The sequence below is a fragment of the Penicillium atrosanguineum genome, assembly GCF_028827265.1.
Source record: "Penicillium atrosanguineum strain IBT 20685 chromosome Unknown utg000001l_segment0_segment0, whole genome shotgun sequence".
Taxonomy (NCBI): domain Eukaryota; kingdom Fungi; phylum Ascomycota; class Eurotiomycetes; order Eurotiales; family Aspergillaceae; genus Penicillium; species Penicillium atrosanguineum.
Genome location: NW_026623133.1, coordinates 3685774 through 3703255, shown reverse-complemented (window position 1 = coordinate 3703255; position 17482 = coordinate 3685774). Strand labels below are relative to the sequence as shown.

The following is a 17482-nucleotide window of genomic DNA, read 5'->3' as shown; positions in this document are numbered from 1 at the left end:
TACCATTGTCAGCTTATTTCTGGCCCTGCGCCCGGATGTAAGTAGTCCCCCTCGATGGCGTCGGTGACCCTGTGGCATATCCTCCAAAGCTTTTCGACCCTCCAAGCCATCTCGTCGTCACTTTCGAACCCGAGTGCAACTTATGCATCGCTATAATCCCACTTTTGGGAAGAAGTGGAGGGGAGCTTCACGTCGGAGCCAATGTACTCGTACTTCTCGGAGTCGCCAGGTCAGAGTACATCTTGGCTGGGAAGATGAACGGTTCGTCGGAACTTGATTCTGACATGTCGAGCAGGAAGAGCCAGAAGATTGAGAGAAGGTCGGTGGTCCGCGAGTCTGCACGAGAGCTGGTGGAAATATCAGATGAAATACCAAATCGCAGGGATCATATCAACGTACAGGTGTTGCGGTTCGTGAGCATGAAGTTCCAAGTCATGTCGGAACTGAAATTAGGGCACCAAAAAATGAGTCTGTATCATCTAGATGATGTAGGACAGTCCGAAAGAACCCGTTGGTCCAAAGAAAGCTGAACTCGTCGATGGAGCTTGGGGGACGAAGTCCAGAGCCTACGACACCTCGCCCTTTCAGACAGTGAGCAAACAATGCCTCAGCAGATTGGTCAATGGAATGTAAATGATCTTTACTCGAGCGGCTGTCGCAGTGCCACGACGGTGGGGTTTCACAATGCTCCGCCATTGATTGTTTTCGAGCGAGATCCGCCAGCTGAATTTCATGAATGTGGAGTTCAGATACCCATTGCTGCTGATTCCCCTGCTGCAGACCAGTCACAGTAGAAAGCTGCCCTTGTCCGCAGAACAGAGCTTTGATGACGCCTCGGATGAGTTCCATCATGATACCTGGGATGAATGCCATGATAGGCTTGGTGATCGAGGTGTCGTTTGGGAAGGGTCAGGATGACGATGGGATAAGATACAAGAGGGGCTCTGCGCTTAGTCGTCATGGCCGCGTGGTCACGGAGCAGGCTTGTGACGCTGTAAAAAAACACCCCTTTTATAGATCGATTTGGCGCGAGTGATATCCCACTCGGAGATGACCGACCCAACGGAAATAGCATGTATAATTCAAACCACAGATAGAGCTAAATTCAATAAGTCGTAACGTCTAATTGGCTCCATTTCTTTCGGGCGCAAATTGTCGAACGTGCAAAGGGAGGGCAAAATGCAGGTGAGAGCGTAGTATGCGTGCCCCAGCCGCGGCGGTAAGCCATTTTCTCACCTCGTCAACCCTCCCACAGAACCGTATCAACCAGGGTAGTTCGGGAACCATGTTGTCAATACTTCGGAAAGCACGCTTAAAGGATAAGGAAATGCGCATCTTGATGCTGTACGGACAATACCCAGGCTTATGGGATCTCTACTGATGGGTATCGCAGGGGTCTGGATAACGCTGGCAAAACGACCATCGTCAAGCGCATTATGAACGAGGATGTCACGACAGTGAGCCCAACCCTAGGATTCATTATCAAGACAATTGATTTCATGGGGTGAGTATCCCAAGTAAATGTACCCGATGGGGCTCTAACGGACTTCACAGATATAAGCTCAACATCTGTGAGCAGAGTAACCCCTCCGGTTTGCGACAGGACTAACTGTACCAGGGGACGTGGGTGGCCAAAGAACGCTACGTTCCTACTGGAAAAACTATTTTGAAAAGACAGATACGCTTGTTTGGGTAGTTGATGCAACAGACCGTCTACGCGTGGACGATTGCCGTCAGGAGCTGCTCGGGCTCCTTCTGGAAGAAGTTCGTTCCCCACTCTGAATCCAATCTCGGAATCCCGATCTAATAACCACCAGCGGCTCATGGGAGCTAGTCTTCTGGTGTTCTTGAACAAGACAGATGTGGAGCAATGCATGTCGGAGCAGGAAGTACGCGAGGTACGTATGCATCTTTTGTCTTACGCGAGCCTGTGTCGACGAAAACCAGGACTGACAAACGCTGCAGCGCCTGGGCTTGGATTTAATCAAAACTCACAAGTGGACTATTCTACCATGCAGTGCTATGACAGGAAAGAACCTCCATGAAGGGTTGGAATGGGTGGTACAAGATGCGAAAGATCGACTTTTCCTTTACTAGCCTTGTTCGGTTCCGACGGTGGGAGGACTTCAGCTACTTAGCGCATCAATGAAGGTAGTTAATGCCATATGCTCGCTCAGATCTACCTAGTCCTCTACGGTTACCTTGGCAATACCATTTCTACCTTTTGAATGAATACCACGAGGCTTTGCCAAACTTGGAGGTTGATCATTCCTATTATTGGCCCGTTAGGCTGTCGGGTACACAAAGTCTATCGGCTTTCGGACTAGAGCATTTGGGCAGGTCAGTTGGGGCTAAAGAATGATAGCAACCATATGCAAGTTGCTGTAGTGTAGCTTCGCGGGTGCAGGTTCTGTTGGGGTTCAAGATTCTTCAATGGATGCTTGAGGTCTTCTTTGAGCTACGGACGCTCGTTCCGATCGCGGGAAGCCGCATAATGTCCGAGAATATACATTGCTCAGAATGAACATGTGCTTCTATCGGAGTATCAAGAGAATATTGTTTAAGCTCACGAGACACTACCCAACTGCATGCCCAACTAGTCACCAAGGCTTTAGTTATCATTCCCAATAAAAAGAATCATCGTGATATCCAATTCGGATACCTATTGCCGGCCCAGGGTAGCATGCAAGGTACCAAGTGATAGATCACTTCCTTCACGGGAGGCAAAGTCTGATATATGTAGCCTGTGGCAAAGAGACCCCCCGGAGCCCTAGATGCCCCTTAAACCCCTGGAAGTGAAAAAAATCGTCATTGCGGCCAGACCCATGGGTCCAGCGTGGAAAGCCGAAAACCTGCGGGGCAGAACTTGGAAGCGATCCCGCTTCACCAATTTTGTAAACAAACATGCCGTTTCAGCGAGGAAAATGCCGTATCACGTTAGTGCGTTGTACTCTGGACTGCTAAAATCTAAACCGAAAGTAGTAACAAAGTCTACCTGTGCAGAAGATAGATAGAGAAAAAAAAAAAAAGGTGAAATGAAGATCAGAGGAGCCAATGGCCATGGATCGCGTCCATCCCCATTTAATTTAAGCAGGGCGGAGAACACCTCAGCCCTTGAGTCCCCCAACTTCCCACTTCTCCTCCAACCCACTCCCGTCCCTTCAGGTGTCTACGTTCTCCCTGAAGAGCTTGCCTGTTTGTGGCAACGTGCGACGGGATCATGGCGACTACAACAAACCCTGACGGGTCTGAAGACGTGAATGATTTCCTGCTGCGCATCCGAGAACTCGGTGAGCAGCGCGACAAGGAAGATCAAGAGCGCACCAAGAAACTGGAAGATGAGATCTTACAGGGTCGCGCAGAAAGACAGGCCCGCCGAGCTGGTATATTTTAGCCCCTCCACTGAGCCCTGAATCAGCCTGGGGTCTGTTTCGAGCTAGTCGTAATGACAGCCCCGCGCTACTATGGGATCCCGAATGACCCCCCCATCGGATGGTGTGCTAACATACTTGTTTGCAGAACGAGCACGATCGATCGCCGGCTCACCATCCCTAAATCCCTCAAGGCTGAGTGCATCATCCCTCCCCCAGCCTTCCATCGAGCCTCCGGAGCACCTCGAGCCGACGGTGCAGACACAAGATCCTGAAACAGCGACTGCGGAATCAACCTATACTCTCGAAAGCGACAAGAGACGCGGGTCGGTGCAGGACCCGGGAATGGAATCTCCACGAGCGATGCCCACCTTGCAGCGAAGCCGAACGGGAACCCTGTCATGGCAGCAACGCCCGCCATCACGGGATTCGCGTGATTTTGGAAACAGGTCGCCTGGCTCCACATCACCCACTCGTTCCAGTCACCTGCGGAATGCGTCAACAGCATCGGATGAGAACTCGCTGTCGCGTGCCCAGATTACGAACTCGCTTGGTTCAAAGGATCCTTCCTGGTTCCGCCAGACCCCAGACCGAGGACTGGGCTCGCCAGCATTCCGAAAGCCAGAGGAGCGGCGAGGTAGTCAGGTAGAATTGGGCATGAGTCGGCAATTACCAGGCATGAGCCGCGAATCGACGATGGAACCGGAAAAAACAGACGTGGCAGAGGAAACACCTGTGTCGCCGCCGCGAACTGCTTCCACGATTGGCGAGAGCAGCAGCAATCGATACTCAAGTGTGTCGTCGGCCTCTCCGCCAAGTGGAATAGGCTCGCCGCCGACCTTGACAGACGCCCCAAAACTCGATCCGACCCATACTGAGTCTCCCTCCGAGGAGTCGGTGCCACCGTCCCCCACACAACGACGAATGTCTCCGGATCGGTCTCGCTCGACTTCCCCCACCAAGGGCCTCGGTGGATTTGTACAAAGTGCTATGATGAGGCGATCAGACAGTGTCTCCAAACGATGGAGCGCTCAACTCCCACAGGGACTTAGCAGGTCCAACTCCATTATCAGCAACCGTAATAGTGTTGCGGCACCGAGCCTGACCGGTAGTATAAGTGACCTAGCTCCTGTCACTTCCGCCTCGCAGTTGAACCGGGAAACTTCGCAGCTGCCTACCCAGCGTCCTGGGTCGAGCCACAGCGAGGCAACAGTCCACCCTTCGGAGTCCATTGATAGACCCAAGACACCCACCGGAAATGCCAGTACTTTGCGCTCCGAGGGCAGCCCGAGCAGACCGGTCCGTTATGGTCACTCCAGAACTGCGAGCACGGCCACTGTCGACAGCCAAAGCGGAGAAACGTCAAGTCCATTCACCTCGAGAACGATGGATCCCAGACGTTGGAGCCCGAACAAAGCCAGTTGGCTGGAGAGCGCTCTGAATCGACCCAATCCCGAATCTCCACGACAGGCGACGCCCCAACAGCCTGCCTGGGCCAGAGATCGTCAGTCAAGGGGTAGTGTTGACCTGGGACGGGTGAGAAACTTCAAGGAAGTTACCCCGGCTGGTTTGATGCGAACGCCCCCGCCAGGCAGTCATTTCAAGAAGCCTAGCCTTTCTGCTGCCCCATCAGTATTTGACACTCCTAATGCTAGCAAGGCCAAGGAGACTGTGGCGGATTTCCCCTTTCCTGTCATGGACACCGAAAAACCGTCCACGAAGCTTGAATCAGCTGAGGAGAAGCCAACCGAGGAGATCCCCGAAAAGATTCTTGAAGAAACATCCGGAGAGAAAGTCGAGGCGAATCATGAGCCTGTGCCTGAACCCGCGGAAGAAGAGACAGAGCACTTCTCTCCAATTGTACCAGAGGCTGAACCTTCCCAGACCGAGGCGGAGCTTGAGAAGGTCTCAACCCCAGAAACGACTCGGAAGCTGCCACCTCTCAATTTGAGCCCGAAGCCAAACTTCTCGCTCCCTTCTCGAGCGCCCTTATCGCCAAAACCCAAGCCAGAATCTCCCGTTGTTGATTTCAGAGCAAATCTGCGCAAGCGAGAAGTTGTGAAGGATAGCGGACCGGAGAAGGAGCCTGAATTCAAGAATGTCTTTGGCAAGCTCAAGAAGACCGAAACTCGCAACTACAAGGCACCGGACGAACTCAAGGGTAATATCTTACGAGGCAAGGCTGCTTTGAATATCACCGGGGGTCCTAAGAAGACCGAACGAGTTGATGAATTTAGACACAGTCTAGTTATGACGAAAGAGGCGATGAAGGCCGGAGGAGGCTCAATTAGGCGAAACACCATCGAGGAAAAAGATGCACCGACCGATATGATCCCAGAAGCTATTGTGAAGCGTCACACCATGACCAAGTCGAGTAGCTTCAAGCGCACCAGTACCGACGAGCCAATGTCACCCGCCACTAACGATCCTGGCTCCACACCTACGTCGCCACATAAGCTGGCTAGTCCTGCGCGCACTGCTGTAGAGGCCGTTGAAATGGAAGCGCCACGAGAACTCTCTCCAACTGCAAGTGAGCCCAAGGCGGCTGATATGAATTCGCTTCCCAGCCCAATCACTAGCCCGAGTCATGAAGAATCTCCCAATGATGTGGTGGAGACCATTGAACCGATCATGGATAAGGAACGAAAGGGCTCCACCGAATCGGCCAGCTCGATGCGTGGCCTGCCATCGGCTAGGAGAGCCGCCGCAGCTGCGGCTGCGAGGGCTGCTTCCCCAGGTATGCCTATGACTGGACAAGGGAAACTTGCAGGCCGAATCAATCCTGCTTTAGCAGGCCTGTTGTCTCGTGGTCCCCCGGCAGCTGAAGGGCCGAAGAAGGAGGCAGTCGTTTCTCCCTCGTGGGAGAGCGACTCTTCCTCGCCCTCGGCGCCTCTGAACCACATTACGAAAGGCCGCGCCAGGGGTCCCAAGAGACGGTTGCCCAAGGGAGAAGCTGCTCCTGCAGTTTCATCTGCTCAGGATACCGAGGTGGGTGCTATTTCGTCTCCTGAACTCAGCCCTCAGACAAGTCCCGAGCCTGTGATTCCTTCGGGAACCCAGTCGGAGAGTGTGTCAAGGGAAAGCTTGGTCATCGATACTGAACATGCTCAAATAGAGAGCCCCGTTGCCAAGCCCCTTCCGCCAGTAAACACCACCACCACCACCACCACCTTCCAGGACGTTCTCAACAGCGGACTGCAGAGGCTGAGAAACATCTCTCCGATCTCCTCGAGCTTTCCGAAATCCGTCAGTACTCGTTCCTCCGAAGAGAGTGTGACCCGTGATATCGAATCACCGAGGCCCGACAGCCCATCGACCAGGCCTCCTGTTCCGCCGAAGCTCAGTTCTTCACCTTCACATTCGTCATCTCCCGTTTCTCCTGCACCCAGAAATCAATGGAGCCAGCGATCGCGGTACGCTTCAGCCTCGCCATCTCCTCTCAGGACGAGCTTCCGAGAGAACCAGATCAACCCCCTGGGAACACTACGACAATCGATTCCAGCTGTCATGGTTGCAACCTCATCTCCTCAAGAGAAGAAACTGCCTTCTCCGCCAGAGTCTTCTAAGCCGCTTGAGTTTTCCCTTGGCAAGCCTGCTGAACATAGACTGTCGCGAAAGATGTCTGCACCGTCACTCGTTGCACAGGCGGCAGATGCTCGAGAGGTGATTGGGACTTTCTTCAAAACATTCCCTAGCTCTCGGGATCGCATGGACATTGATCCGCAGTTGATGCTCACTAGCCAAGCTGATGCTGCGAAGATCCGAACTCTGAAGCGTCAGATCTGGGAATTCACTGGTGATGGCAAGCGACAGGAGGTGCCCGTCAACCAGGAGTACGTTCTGTATGAGGGCAGCATGTACCTTTGTGTGCATTTGTTCGAGGCGCAAAACAACAATAATTCCGAGGTATACCTTTGGTGTGGAGATGATGTCTCTGAGGCAGCCCTGGAGGATGCGCAGTTGTTCGCTCGCAAGGTTGCCCGTGAGAATGGCTGCAAACTAGAGCCCATCAGGCAAGGAAAGGAGCCGGTGCGGTTCATTCAAGCCCTCGGTGGTATCATCATCACTCGTCGCGGACAAAACTCTCGCCATACCTCGTCGTCCCTATACATGCTTTGCGGACGGAAGCATCTAGGCCAAATGGCCTTTGATGAAGTCGACTACTCATTACGAAACCTTTGCTCCGGCTTCCCCTTCGTGATCTCCGCTCCCTTCGGCAAGCTCTATTTGTGGAAGGGTAAGGGCAGTGGTCCCGAAGAGACTGGCGCAGCTCGCTTGATCAGCATGGACCTAGGCCTAACGGGCGAGTTTGAGGAGGTCGACGAGGGGCAAGAACCCGAATGCTTTTTTGATGACTTCGCGGGATCCAATGAGACGAACCCACTGATGACGCCGGAATACTGGAAATTGAAGCCGAAGGATGACCACTATCGCACTCGACTTCTTCGCGTCGATCACCAACTCGGCCAGCCAACCCGATTCTGGGGCATGCGCCGTCCCGGCTCGGGCTCACCAGTCGTTCGTCCGAACGACTGTGTCCAGGAAATTGAGCCGTTTTGCTTTAAAGATCTAACTGAACGTGACGTCTATGTGCTTGATACATTCTTTGAGATCTACGTGTAAGTTTTCCTTGCAATCACTCTGATGGACTTTGTCTAACTCTTATCTCAGCATCGTGGGCGATCACGCATCACAAAAGTCGGCCGACTTTGCATCGGCCGTGGTGTTCGCACACGAGTACGGCATTCTAGCAGCTTCACTCCAGGACCGACCCTTCATCCCGAAGAGCTTTGTCGCACTGGGCGGGATTCCAGAGCGGTGTCAAAGTGCCTTCCGCAAATGGGATCGGCTATCACTGCACGCGCCCTGCGTGTTCCCTCTCGATGTGGCGATCGAGGCAATCCGCTCTCAGGAGCGCGGAGAGTAACTTTCTCGTCTTGTATTTCTTGCATGTGTATTTCCTTTCTCTGTGCATATTTCGGTTTGTAAAGAGAGCATTCGCGGGAGGAGTCTTGTCTACAACGGTGTACTGTCCCCTAGAGGAGCATGGTGGGAGCATCTGGCATGTACATCTAATGCTTACGGTTATTTCAATTTATTCGTTTTCGCGTACAGGAAGTGGCTGCTGAGAAAGATAGAGTAGATCTGTCAGGAAAAACAAAATGAGCTTCAATATGAAACGATCGGCCCACCTGGATACGGTCTGGTAAACTCCGAGCTCCGACTGCCAAGGTCGGCTTATCGCCATCATGTCCTTTTTATACTTCTCAGGTGCAGGAAATATAAATATAATGATTGAGCAGGCATCTAGGGCGAGGAACCATTAGAATAAGATAGAAAAGACCCGCTGTCTAGATCGAGTGTACCTTCTCGATGGCCTGCCGGAGATCGACGGATCGGGGATTCAAAGGACGGGAATCAAGGTGGGCCTTTGGTTTTTTATTATCGCATGGCGACATTTCTAGTGTCCGGTTTTTCTCTCGTTAGCCCCTCTTTCAACTCCCCCTACTACCCGATCTCCATTATATACAACATGAGGAGGATATCGTGACCTACTTGAGCAACTATGGATCCCTCAATTGCCCATGAGCTGTCGAAGCTCGATCCTGCGCTTCCATTCCGCGCATCCACCGATCACCTGCACCACACCTGGGCCAAGACGTTCTTCTCCCGACCTGAGCTATATATTCGCCCCCAGTCTATCCCCGAAATCCAGCAGTTGGTGACTCTTGCCCGTCGTTGTCGCCGCCGTCTCGTCACTGTCGGCAGTGGGCACTCTCCCTCCGACCTTACCTGCACGTCCTCATGGCTCGTCAACCTCGATGACTTCCATCGCATTTTACAGATCGATACCGATACCGGCTTGGTCACCGTCGAGGCGGGCATTCGGTTGAGTGAACTGGGAACACGGTTGGAGGAACAAGGATGGACTCTCAAGAACCTAGGCAGCATTGACAGCCAGTCAATAGCGGGAGTTATTGCGACGGGTACACATGGCAGTTCGCTGCGCCATGGACTGCTCTCGGAGTGCATAGAGGCTCTGAGCCTGGTGCTGCCGAATGGTCAGCTAGTCCGCTGCAGTGCCACCAACAACCCGTCTCTCTTCCGCGCGGCCCTCGTTTCCTTAGGCGCACTGGGAATCATCGTCGAGGTAACTTTCAAGGCGCGACGATCATTCAACATCGCATGGCGCCAGGAACGATACACGCTGGGGAAGGTACTCGAAGAGTGGACCACCGATCTGTGGACATCACACGAGTTCGTCCGTGTCTGGTGGTTGCCCTATGAGAAGGGCGCGATTGTTTGGCGCGCGGATGCAACGGACCTCCCGCTACGTGCGCCGCCAAGGAACTTTTACGGCGACTGGATTGGATACCACATCTACCATAATCTGCTTGCGCTGTCTTATTACGTGCCGCGCATTCTACCATGGGTGGAGTGGTTTGTGTTTGGCATGCAGTACGGCTTCAAGGCGGGATCCACGGTAACTGAGGCTGTTGAGCCAGCCCGCGCGGGTCTGCTGATGAACTGTCTGTACTCGCAGTTCGTGAACGAATGGGCGCTGCCTTTAGAAAAGGGACCCGAGGCGATTAGCCGCCTCTCTGCATGGCTGCACGGCGACCTCAAGGCTTCGGGAATTCCGTTCCCCACTAAGGGACTGTGGGTGCACTGCCCCGTTGAAGTGCGAGTGTCAGACTCGACTGGCAACACCAACCCGCGGCCTTTCCTCGACCCAACCTGTCGTGATGGACCCACTCTGTACCTGAATGCGACTCTCTATCGGCCGTATCTCCGCGACCCGCCTTGTAGGCAGCGGTACTACGAAGCATTCGAATGGCTCATGCGGGACATGGGCGCCAAACCTCACTGGGCCAAGAACTTCAAGACTCTCGGCCCCACAGAACTGGAAAATCTATACCGCGACGACATGGACGAATGGCTGAAGGTGCGACAAGAAGTTGACCCGGAGGGCATGTTCCTGGGTGAATGGCACCTCCGCAATCTGCCCCTGCTCGAGTCGAAGAAACACAGATCACCCGACGCAGAGCAGCTGCCTCTCCTCGAGCGGGAGAGTGAGCGCCGCACGCCTAACATAAGCGGCGCGGGCGACGGGGTCGAATGGGTTGGAGATCGCCGATGGCAAGGTCACGACGCACACCGGGTCTGGCACGAAAGGAGGTACGAAGAGTCTGATCACTCAGCACCGAGTCCACCGATGACAGCAACCAGCGAGGAAAGTTTCGACATGCTTGCGAAAGGTGAAGCTAGTATTTTGCTCCCCAAGAACCCCGAATGAACCCCCGAAACGGACAAACAGCATGTTGTTGGGTGAATGGCCGTACCTGGGAGTCCTGCTGATCTGACTCGAGGACCTGGACATGCCTTTGGCTTGACGCAGGGTGAATCACCCACCTATTTAGGGGGGTTTTTTTTTTGTTCAGGGCAAATCTGACAGGTTGGGTCTCTAAAGGGGCTACCGACATAAAGCGGTCTCCCGGCTCGTTTGCCCTCTTACTTTACGCTCTTTTCGGTCGTAGATAGCACCCCTGCACATAACAGAATTCTTTCAGAGACCTTGTGGTCACGCTTGAGATGGACCTGCTTTGAAAATTCAGTAAACTGCAGATCGGTGCATGGAAAGCAGAGTGTGAAGTACGCAAGTACCTGCTTAGGTCTGCAAGTATTTGGAGTATGCGGCAACAGCATCGTAGCCTGAATCCTACTCCCACGCCATCCGTGGTCAATACTAGTATTCTCCCGAATTTCTCCTTCCCCTTCCCAAGGCTCCTTGAAGGCTCCAATCCCAGCCCAACGCCTCCAAACACCGAGCAGACACAGATGCAAAAGCCGACTCGCTCGAACAACCTGGGCACTTGCGCACCTGGACCATCCCCGGTGATCCCCCCCTCGTAGGAAACTGGCGGTCACACACCTGTCGCAGCTTGTGCAGCCAAGCTACAGCTACAGCTACAGCTACGAGGGCTCTGAGATCAATGAAGATCTGGTCGTTTTGATTAGGACTGCGTCTTGAGTGATGTTGCCCTCCAATACCAGCGCGAGATCTGATCTTTGACCGTTTTCTCGTGCTTGACTGTCTTGATTCCTTCTTCAGAAACAGAAACAAAATCAAATCAAATCAAATCAACCGAGGCTGGGGCATGTCCAGCACAGCCAGCACCCAGGCCGAGCTCACCCCAGACGCCCGATGGTGCCAACGGAGGAGTTCCCCTGAAAGCGGGTGACTCTGGGAGGGCAACAATCAACTGCAGAGTGCAGGCCGAATAGCAACCCGGTCAATCTTCCCGGGATTACCCATGGAGCTGGGCATATCAACTCGTACCACGTTTCCACTGGCAAGGATGTCAGGTGATATCGAGGGCCCAAGTGCTCAGGCCTTTTCTTTCCCTGTCAATAGTGAAGAGAATGGCACTTGACCGGGGCTCAGTTGTTGGGCCATTGTTTCTGCACGTGCTAGGCCGTGTGACAAGACGTGACCCTCGTTGCTATACCCTACTTGACCCCCCGATTGTCATTGCCGCACGGACTAATCTTCGGGGCACTCGCTGCCCAAATATGGGAACATGCCGTGGAGTCCGATCCACCGGCGGCTCGGACCGTGTCCATCTAGTGCTCACTCCCAAGTGCGTGCGTTCAGAATCCTTCTGGTGTCCTGATTTCCCTTGTCTTGCCTGTCCTCCCTCGGTTCCACTTGACGCGCGGGGATCCCTGCCTCGTACCAACCACAGCCACAAAATGTCGCGAGACACTTGAACGGCTGCACCGGTTGATATTCTGACAGACCGCTCCACGTCACCCTCTGGTACCTCTGGTATCTATACCGTCTCCCTCTGTCGTGGGGTATGATCATCCAACGGTGCTGATGCGGGGCGAGGAGGGGGGTTGGCCCCGGTCCTCTGCAACACACGTTGATAATCAATGATATCAACCCTAGCGGCTGAACTCTCTTGAGGTTCCATATCACTCACCCCACCTGCTCGATTTGATTCTTTTTGCTGGCACAAGCTTCAACTTTCGTTTTCTTCCCTCGTCTCCACCTGCCCATTATTCTTTGCACTTACTCGAGCGCCTGCGCTACGCGGGGATTGACTGCAGATACCATGTCGTGGCAACCTAAGCTTCGCCCCAAGGGCTATTCTCATACGATTGATGACTTTGCTGTGGCTTCATTATCAGAGTTGGAGCATCGCCCGCGGACGGGCGAGGATAAACGAGACCAACGCGTGTTTCGGGTCAAGCGCAAGCATGTCCTGAAAGCGTGTGACCGGTGCCGCGTTAAGAAGACAAAGGTTTGCTTTGCGCTATATACGTTCTCGAGACATAGCGACTGATTGTTGCAGTGTGATGGGAAACAACCCTGTAACCGCTGCTCAGTATACAATCACCCATGCCTTTTTCGCGAGAGAAAGGCTACGCAGACCAAGGTGTACTCCCGAGGGTGAGCTGAGCTATTCCTAATCTTGAGATCCAGCCGGAATGCTGACTGTAATATATGGCCTGCAGATTTGTTGAGATGCTTGAATCGCACCACTCGCTAGTAGTCAAAGCCTTGCAGAAAGTATACGGACTCTGTGTCAACAAAGAAGGCTTCCCGGGCGAAACGCTAGCGGAAGCACCGGACGGCCACCCTCTGACACATGCCATTCTTGACCGACTAGGGCTGATCAAGCAAGCCGAGGAGAACGCAGACGAGCCCGACGAAGACTCCGAGGATCTGAGATACCTCCGGTTACTGTCCACGTCCACCGAATGTAGCGCCACAGCAGACCCATCCCCTGAGCCTGCTACGCCTCCAGAGCCGTCTCTAATGACGATGTCCCGACCATCCGTCTGCAACCCAATGTCAACTCCTATGACCGCGCGCAGTGACTCTAGCTGGCAGTGGGATATGCAGTCTGTTCAGCAGGCCCCATATAACTATGCAGATGCTGGATACCAAGAGATAATCGCCATGCCACGATCCTCTATCAGTGCCCCGGATCTAGCATCGAATGAGAACTCGCCCCATGTTGACGTGACTACTAAATCCGCTGTCTCCCACGGACAACCACATAATCAGTCGTTCGCCTATTTCCTTGACGGAAGTTGCAACGCGCAAGATCATCAAGAATCCAAGTCTGCCGTTCGAATGCACACTGGTATCATGCTGGAGACACATAGTCATCCTATAAGCAATATGTCTAATGACATCCTTGGCGACTTCCAATTTCAACCCCAAGAGTCCCCCTTCTACCCTGGCTTCACTCCAGGCTGGAACTTCCCCTCGGGATAGATGCCGACATGGGAGTTCCTGGTTTGTTTGGACTTGACTGCTGAGCAGCATTTCTTCATTTCACTTCCCTTCCATTCCCTTCTTACTCATAATTCTCACTTTCCATCTCTTCTTTATATTCCACACAGAATCCTATCCCGGATACCACCCTTTCTGTAAGGGTATTCATATTGGAGCAGGAGATTGAGATTAGAATTTTTACCCAATACCTATGCCCATATGTTCAGGGTGTCACCCAGACGACAAAGCAGGTCATGCATTGGAAAATGCCAGGCACATGCTCTAGACATGCCCTTGACCATATCGATATTCTTTCTTGTTTTTCCTATCTCAAATCTAGCGGAGATACTCAATACGTCGTAATTTAGGCCCTTCAATCCCAGCGCAGGTAGATCCTTCTTCCATGTTTATAGACTTGCTTTTACTTTGGTCACAACCTGGAAAGCTAGAGGGGTGTTATAGATAAATTTTAGTCCCAGTACATATGACGAGCATCAATGAAACTTGGATTGATGAAACCCCATTCGGAGAATATCCAAACCTGGGACCCCCGGTACGCGCACTCCATACCCAATCTAGCATAACGCTCCAGCTACATGCCGTAAGAAGAAAGAACCCAGCCAAGGGAATATCCAGCACGGAAGTCCTCAGCTCCACCGAATCCCAGCATCGCCCCAGAGAGCCGATCGAGAAAACCAACATTTGGACATTGGAACAATTGAGACACGGGCACTGACGATCGTGCGCGATGAGAGTCACTACGTGATACAGAGCGGCGCAAAGATCCCAGAAAGGGAATACAGAGACCTTCGCCGCGATCGATGTATGGACAAGTCTGAACGACGGACATTTAAATCTTCGAAGAGAAAATAAATTTTTGTATTCCCCCGTCTATTTCCGGCGTTGGACGGATGCGATATGTGAGCATGCAAGCAAAGAAAAGGAGAAATACATGGTAAAGCCAAACTACCTTAACCCTAGATATAGGTGAGAGGGGGGGGGGGAAAGAAAAGCAGAAACACGAACACGAACACGCCGGATACCCGATGGGACAAGAAAAATAGAAACATTCCTAGATGAAGCTGTGTTGCACTGGACCGTAGTACAATCCGTCAACGATGGTGACGAGGATCAATCCTCATCTTCCGTCTCTGTGTCGGTGTCGCTGGCATCGCCTGCGTCGCCGTCGGTGTCACTGTCCTCGCTGGAGGAGTCGGAAGACTTCCTGGTCTTTTTCTTCGGGGGTTGGCCGGTCTTGAGTGCGTGCATCTGGCCAGCGATGGAGTCTAGAAGGGAGGTTAGCGGGGGAAAAGTACAGAGAGGCGAAAAAAAAGACTTACCCTCGTCGGGTTCGCTGATTTCGTCCTCCTCATCCACGGTTGCTGCCGTGGCAGGATCGTCAATATGCAGTGTAATCTCCATCTTGGTGTCTAGGCCTAGGTAGCTGTCGCAGACCATATGCATGACGAAGGTGAAGTCGCCCACTTGCGGAGGAGCCTGGAACTGCATCTTGAGGGTCTGAACGTTGAATGTGGGCTTGCCGGCCTCGTCGAGAATCGGCTTGTCGAATGTCGTAAATGTGAATGGTGGAACAGCCATTTTGCCCTGCTTGGCGTCGGCCAGGAAGATGTGCCAGCGGGGGGAGTGGTCACGGGCGAAGTACGGGGCGTGGGCGAGGGGGGTTGGATGGTTTCGACCTTGTTCTCGACCTTCTTGCCGTCGACGAGCTTGGTGGCGCGGTTCTTGGCCGGCTTGCGGCCCATCAAAGCGTCAAGATCATCCTCATCAGGGTCAATATCCTCGAGATCCAGCTCGTTCACGGCCGGCACCTCGGTGCAGCCAGGGGGAATGAAGCGAGCCTTCACAACCAGTTGTACCAGACTGCTAGGAGTGATGACCTTCTCGCCCATGACCTTGAAGAACGCCCTGGAAACATCCAGGACTGGCAATTGTTGTGCAACAGTGATGGCATCAGAGTACTGCTTCTCAGAAAGAAGACCAGCGCCCACGGTGAGGCCCAGCCGTTGTTGCTCGGGCATCTTCATGAACTGCTGAACTGTGATGTGTTCTTTGGTGTGCTCTCCTTCCACGGCCCTAACCACGGCGTCGTTGAAATTCGGGAGTTGCATAAGCGGGGACGCGCCAGGAGCCAGTGCCTGGATCAAGTTCTGAGAAGCCGTGAAAGAACCGATGATCGGTCGAAGGTTGCCGAAGGCCAGAGAGATCGCAGTAAAGGCCTCGCCCAAGGAGAGAGCAATAGGAGCGGCCTCGTACTTCTCCGCGTCAAGAGTAGCATCGCCAAGATCAATTCTGCCCAAGTAAGCCCACAACAAGGCCAGGGCCTTTCGTCGAGTGGTGTTGTCCATTTGCTTGATAGCCTCCCGATCCTGAGGAGAGAGGAAAGCCCATTTGTCTGACAGAACGTTCCTTTCTAGCTTCGCGAGACCAGCTTCAGCCTGAGCGCCCTTGAGCATATCCTTGAACTCCTCGCCAGAAGACAAGGCATTGATGATACCACCATCGGTAATATCCTCCTTGTATTCACGGAAGATGTTACCGGCACTGGCGACCAGAACACGCTCCTTGGTGTAGCGCTGAGAGCCATACCACCACTTGCCAACAATGTAAGGCAGAAGAACACCCAGAAGGGCTCCATAAACCAACAACACATACTTTCCATTGCCATCCATAACGATGAGCTTGGGGAGAGCAATGCCGATGCTGAAGCTCTGCTTGCCGTCGGGGTGGCCATATTGCAGATAGTTGTTGCGGATCTCTTCATCGGTCAGAGCCTTGTAAGCCTTGGTGAGCTCCACAAAGCGCTCGTTCAAATCCTCGATGGTCTCGTTCTTGGCGGGGTCGGGTCGGATTTTATCGGGGTGGTAGATGAGGGAAAGGCGCTTGTAGTGTCGGGAAATAGCTTTCTCGTCGGCGCTCTGTATGAGATCATTTGTTAGATTTGAATATTTCGAGGCTTTCCCACGCTCGTGCTCCAAAAAGCCAACGTACCCTTGAAACGCCCAAAATATCGTACGGGTCATAAAGTTTGGTGGTGGTCCGGGCCGTGACCATGATCAAATAGACCATCCAGGCCATGACCACGTATCCGAGAATCACGGTGATAATGCGCTTGATTCGGCGCTCCTTGCGCAGACGCTTGCGCTTCTGTGCCTCGACAAGTTCGGCATGTTGAGGTTTGAAATCGGATTTGATGCGGGGAGCGGTGTTTTCAAGCTCTGTCAGGGAGAGAGTTTAGCAGACGAACCTCCAAAATCAATGGATCCACGCAAGCTCACCTTTGCTGGGTCGGAGGAGGTTATAGGTGAGAGGAAGGGTGACCAGGCCGGTCAAGGTCAAGATGAAGAAGGGGAAGAATTGACCCTGGACGCGCACAAAGCACGGATGTCAGCGAATCTCTCCATGACACCATATCAGTTTCAAAGTCCCACCTGCTCATCATAGGTATAGTCTGACGACATGCTGCGGCGTGTTCAGGGCGACAGCGGTTGCCGCCGCGTAATTAAAAGATCGTAGAGTGCAGAGATGAGGGCTACTCGGACTGGGCACAAGTAGTCAAAAGAAAGCAAAAAGAATCTCAAACGGGAGCCAGAATCATGGCCCTGAAGCAACAAAGGAGCGAGGTAGGGAGCATTGCACTTCGTGATCTGGTGATGACCGTGTCCTCAAGAATACGCCACCGCCTTCCCGATGGGGAAATTTGTCTCTTTGTGCAGGAAAGCGGTGAGCAGAGGACAACTGTGCATTTGCCTGACTCTTCAGGGTTTCTAACTACGAACTAGTGGTAACCACTTATGCAGGG

The 17482-nt window shown here is 53.1% G+C and overlaps 6 protein-coding genes across 6 annotated transcripts; 4 read left to right on the top strand and 2 right to left on the bottom strand.

The window, feature by feature from the left end:
• Nucleotides 1-187: 187 nt before the first annotated feature.
• On the bottom strand, nt 188-436 carry N7443_001442 (uncharacterized protein; the record flags this gene model as incomplete). The annotated part of the gene is made up of 2 exons (XM_056881498.1): nt 188-336; nt 400-436. 2 exons carry the CDS (start codon nt 434-436, stop codon nt 188-190), a joined length of 186 nt encoding a protein of 61 aa, XP_056746736.1.
• Nucleotides 437-1285: 849 nt separating this feature from the next.
• On the top strand, nt 1286-2097 carry N7443_001441 (uncharacterized protein; the record flags this gene model as incomplete). The annotated part of the gene is made up of 6 exons (XM_056881497.1): nt 1286-1344; nt 1394-1504; nt 1555-1571; nt 1619-1764; nt 1818-1898; nt 1966-2097. 6 exons carry the CDS (start codon nt 1286-1288, stop codon nt 2095-2097), a joined length of 546 nt encoding a protein of 181 aa, XP_056746735.1.
• A 1123-nt stretch (nt 2098-3220) lies between these two features.
• Nucleotides 3221-8298, top strand: N7443_001440 (putative gelsolin repeat protein; the record flags this gene model as incomplete). Its single annotated transcript, XM_056881496.1, has 3 exons — nt 3221-3383; nt 3520-7990; nt 8043-8298. The coding sequence occupies 3 exons, from the start codon at nt 3221-3223 to the stop codon at nt 8296-8298; spliced, it is 4890 nt and encodes a 1629-aa protein (XP_056746734.1).
• Nucleotides 8299-8937: 639 nt separating this feature from the next.
• N7443_001439 (D-arabinono-1,4-lactone oxidase) lies at nt 8938-10668 on the top strand (the record flags this gene model as incomplete). Its single annotated transcript, XM_056881495.1, has 1 exon — nt 8938-10668. The coding sequence occupies one exon, from the start codon at nt 8938-8940 to the stop codon at nt 10666-10668; it is 1731 nt and encodes a 576-aa protein (XP_056746733.1).
• Nucleotides 10669-12490: 1822 nt separating this feature from the next.
• N7443_001438 (Zn(II)2Cys6 transcription factor domain-containing protein) lies at nt 12491-13662 on the top strand (the record flags this gene model as incomplete). Its single annotated transcript, XM_056881494.1, has 3 exons — nt 12491-12679; nt 12731-12828; nt 12894-13662. 3 exons carry the CDS (start codon nt 12491-12493, stop codon nt 13660-13662), a joined length of 1056 nt encoding a protein of 351 aa, XP_056746732.1.
• A 1131-nt stretch (nt 13663-14793) lies between these two features.
• On the bottom strand, nt 14794-17141 carry N7443_001437 (uncharacterized protein; the record flags this gene model as incomplete). The annotated part of the gene is made up of 6 exons (XM_056881493.1): nt 14794-14948; nt 15003-15267; nt 15315-16598; nt 16672-16898; nt 16959-17043; nt 17112-17141. 6 exons carry the CDS (start codon nt 17139-17141, stop codon nt 14794-14796), a joined length of 2046 nt encoding a protein of 681 aa, XP_056746731.1.
• Between the last annotated feature and the right edge of the window lie 341 nt (nt 17142-17482).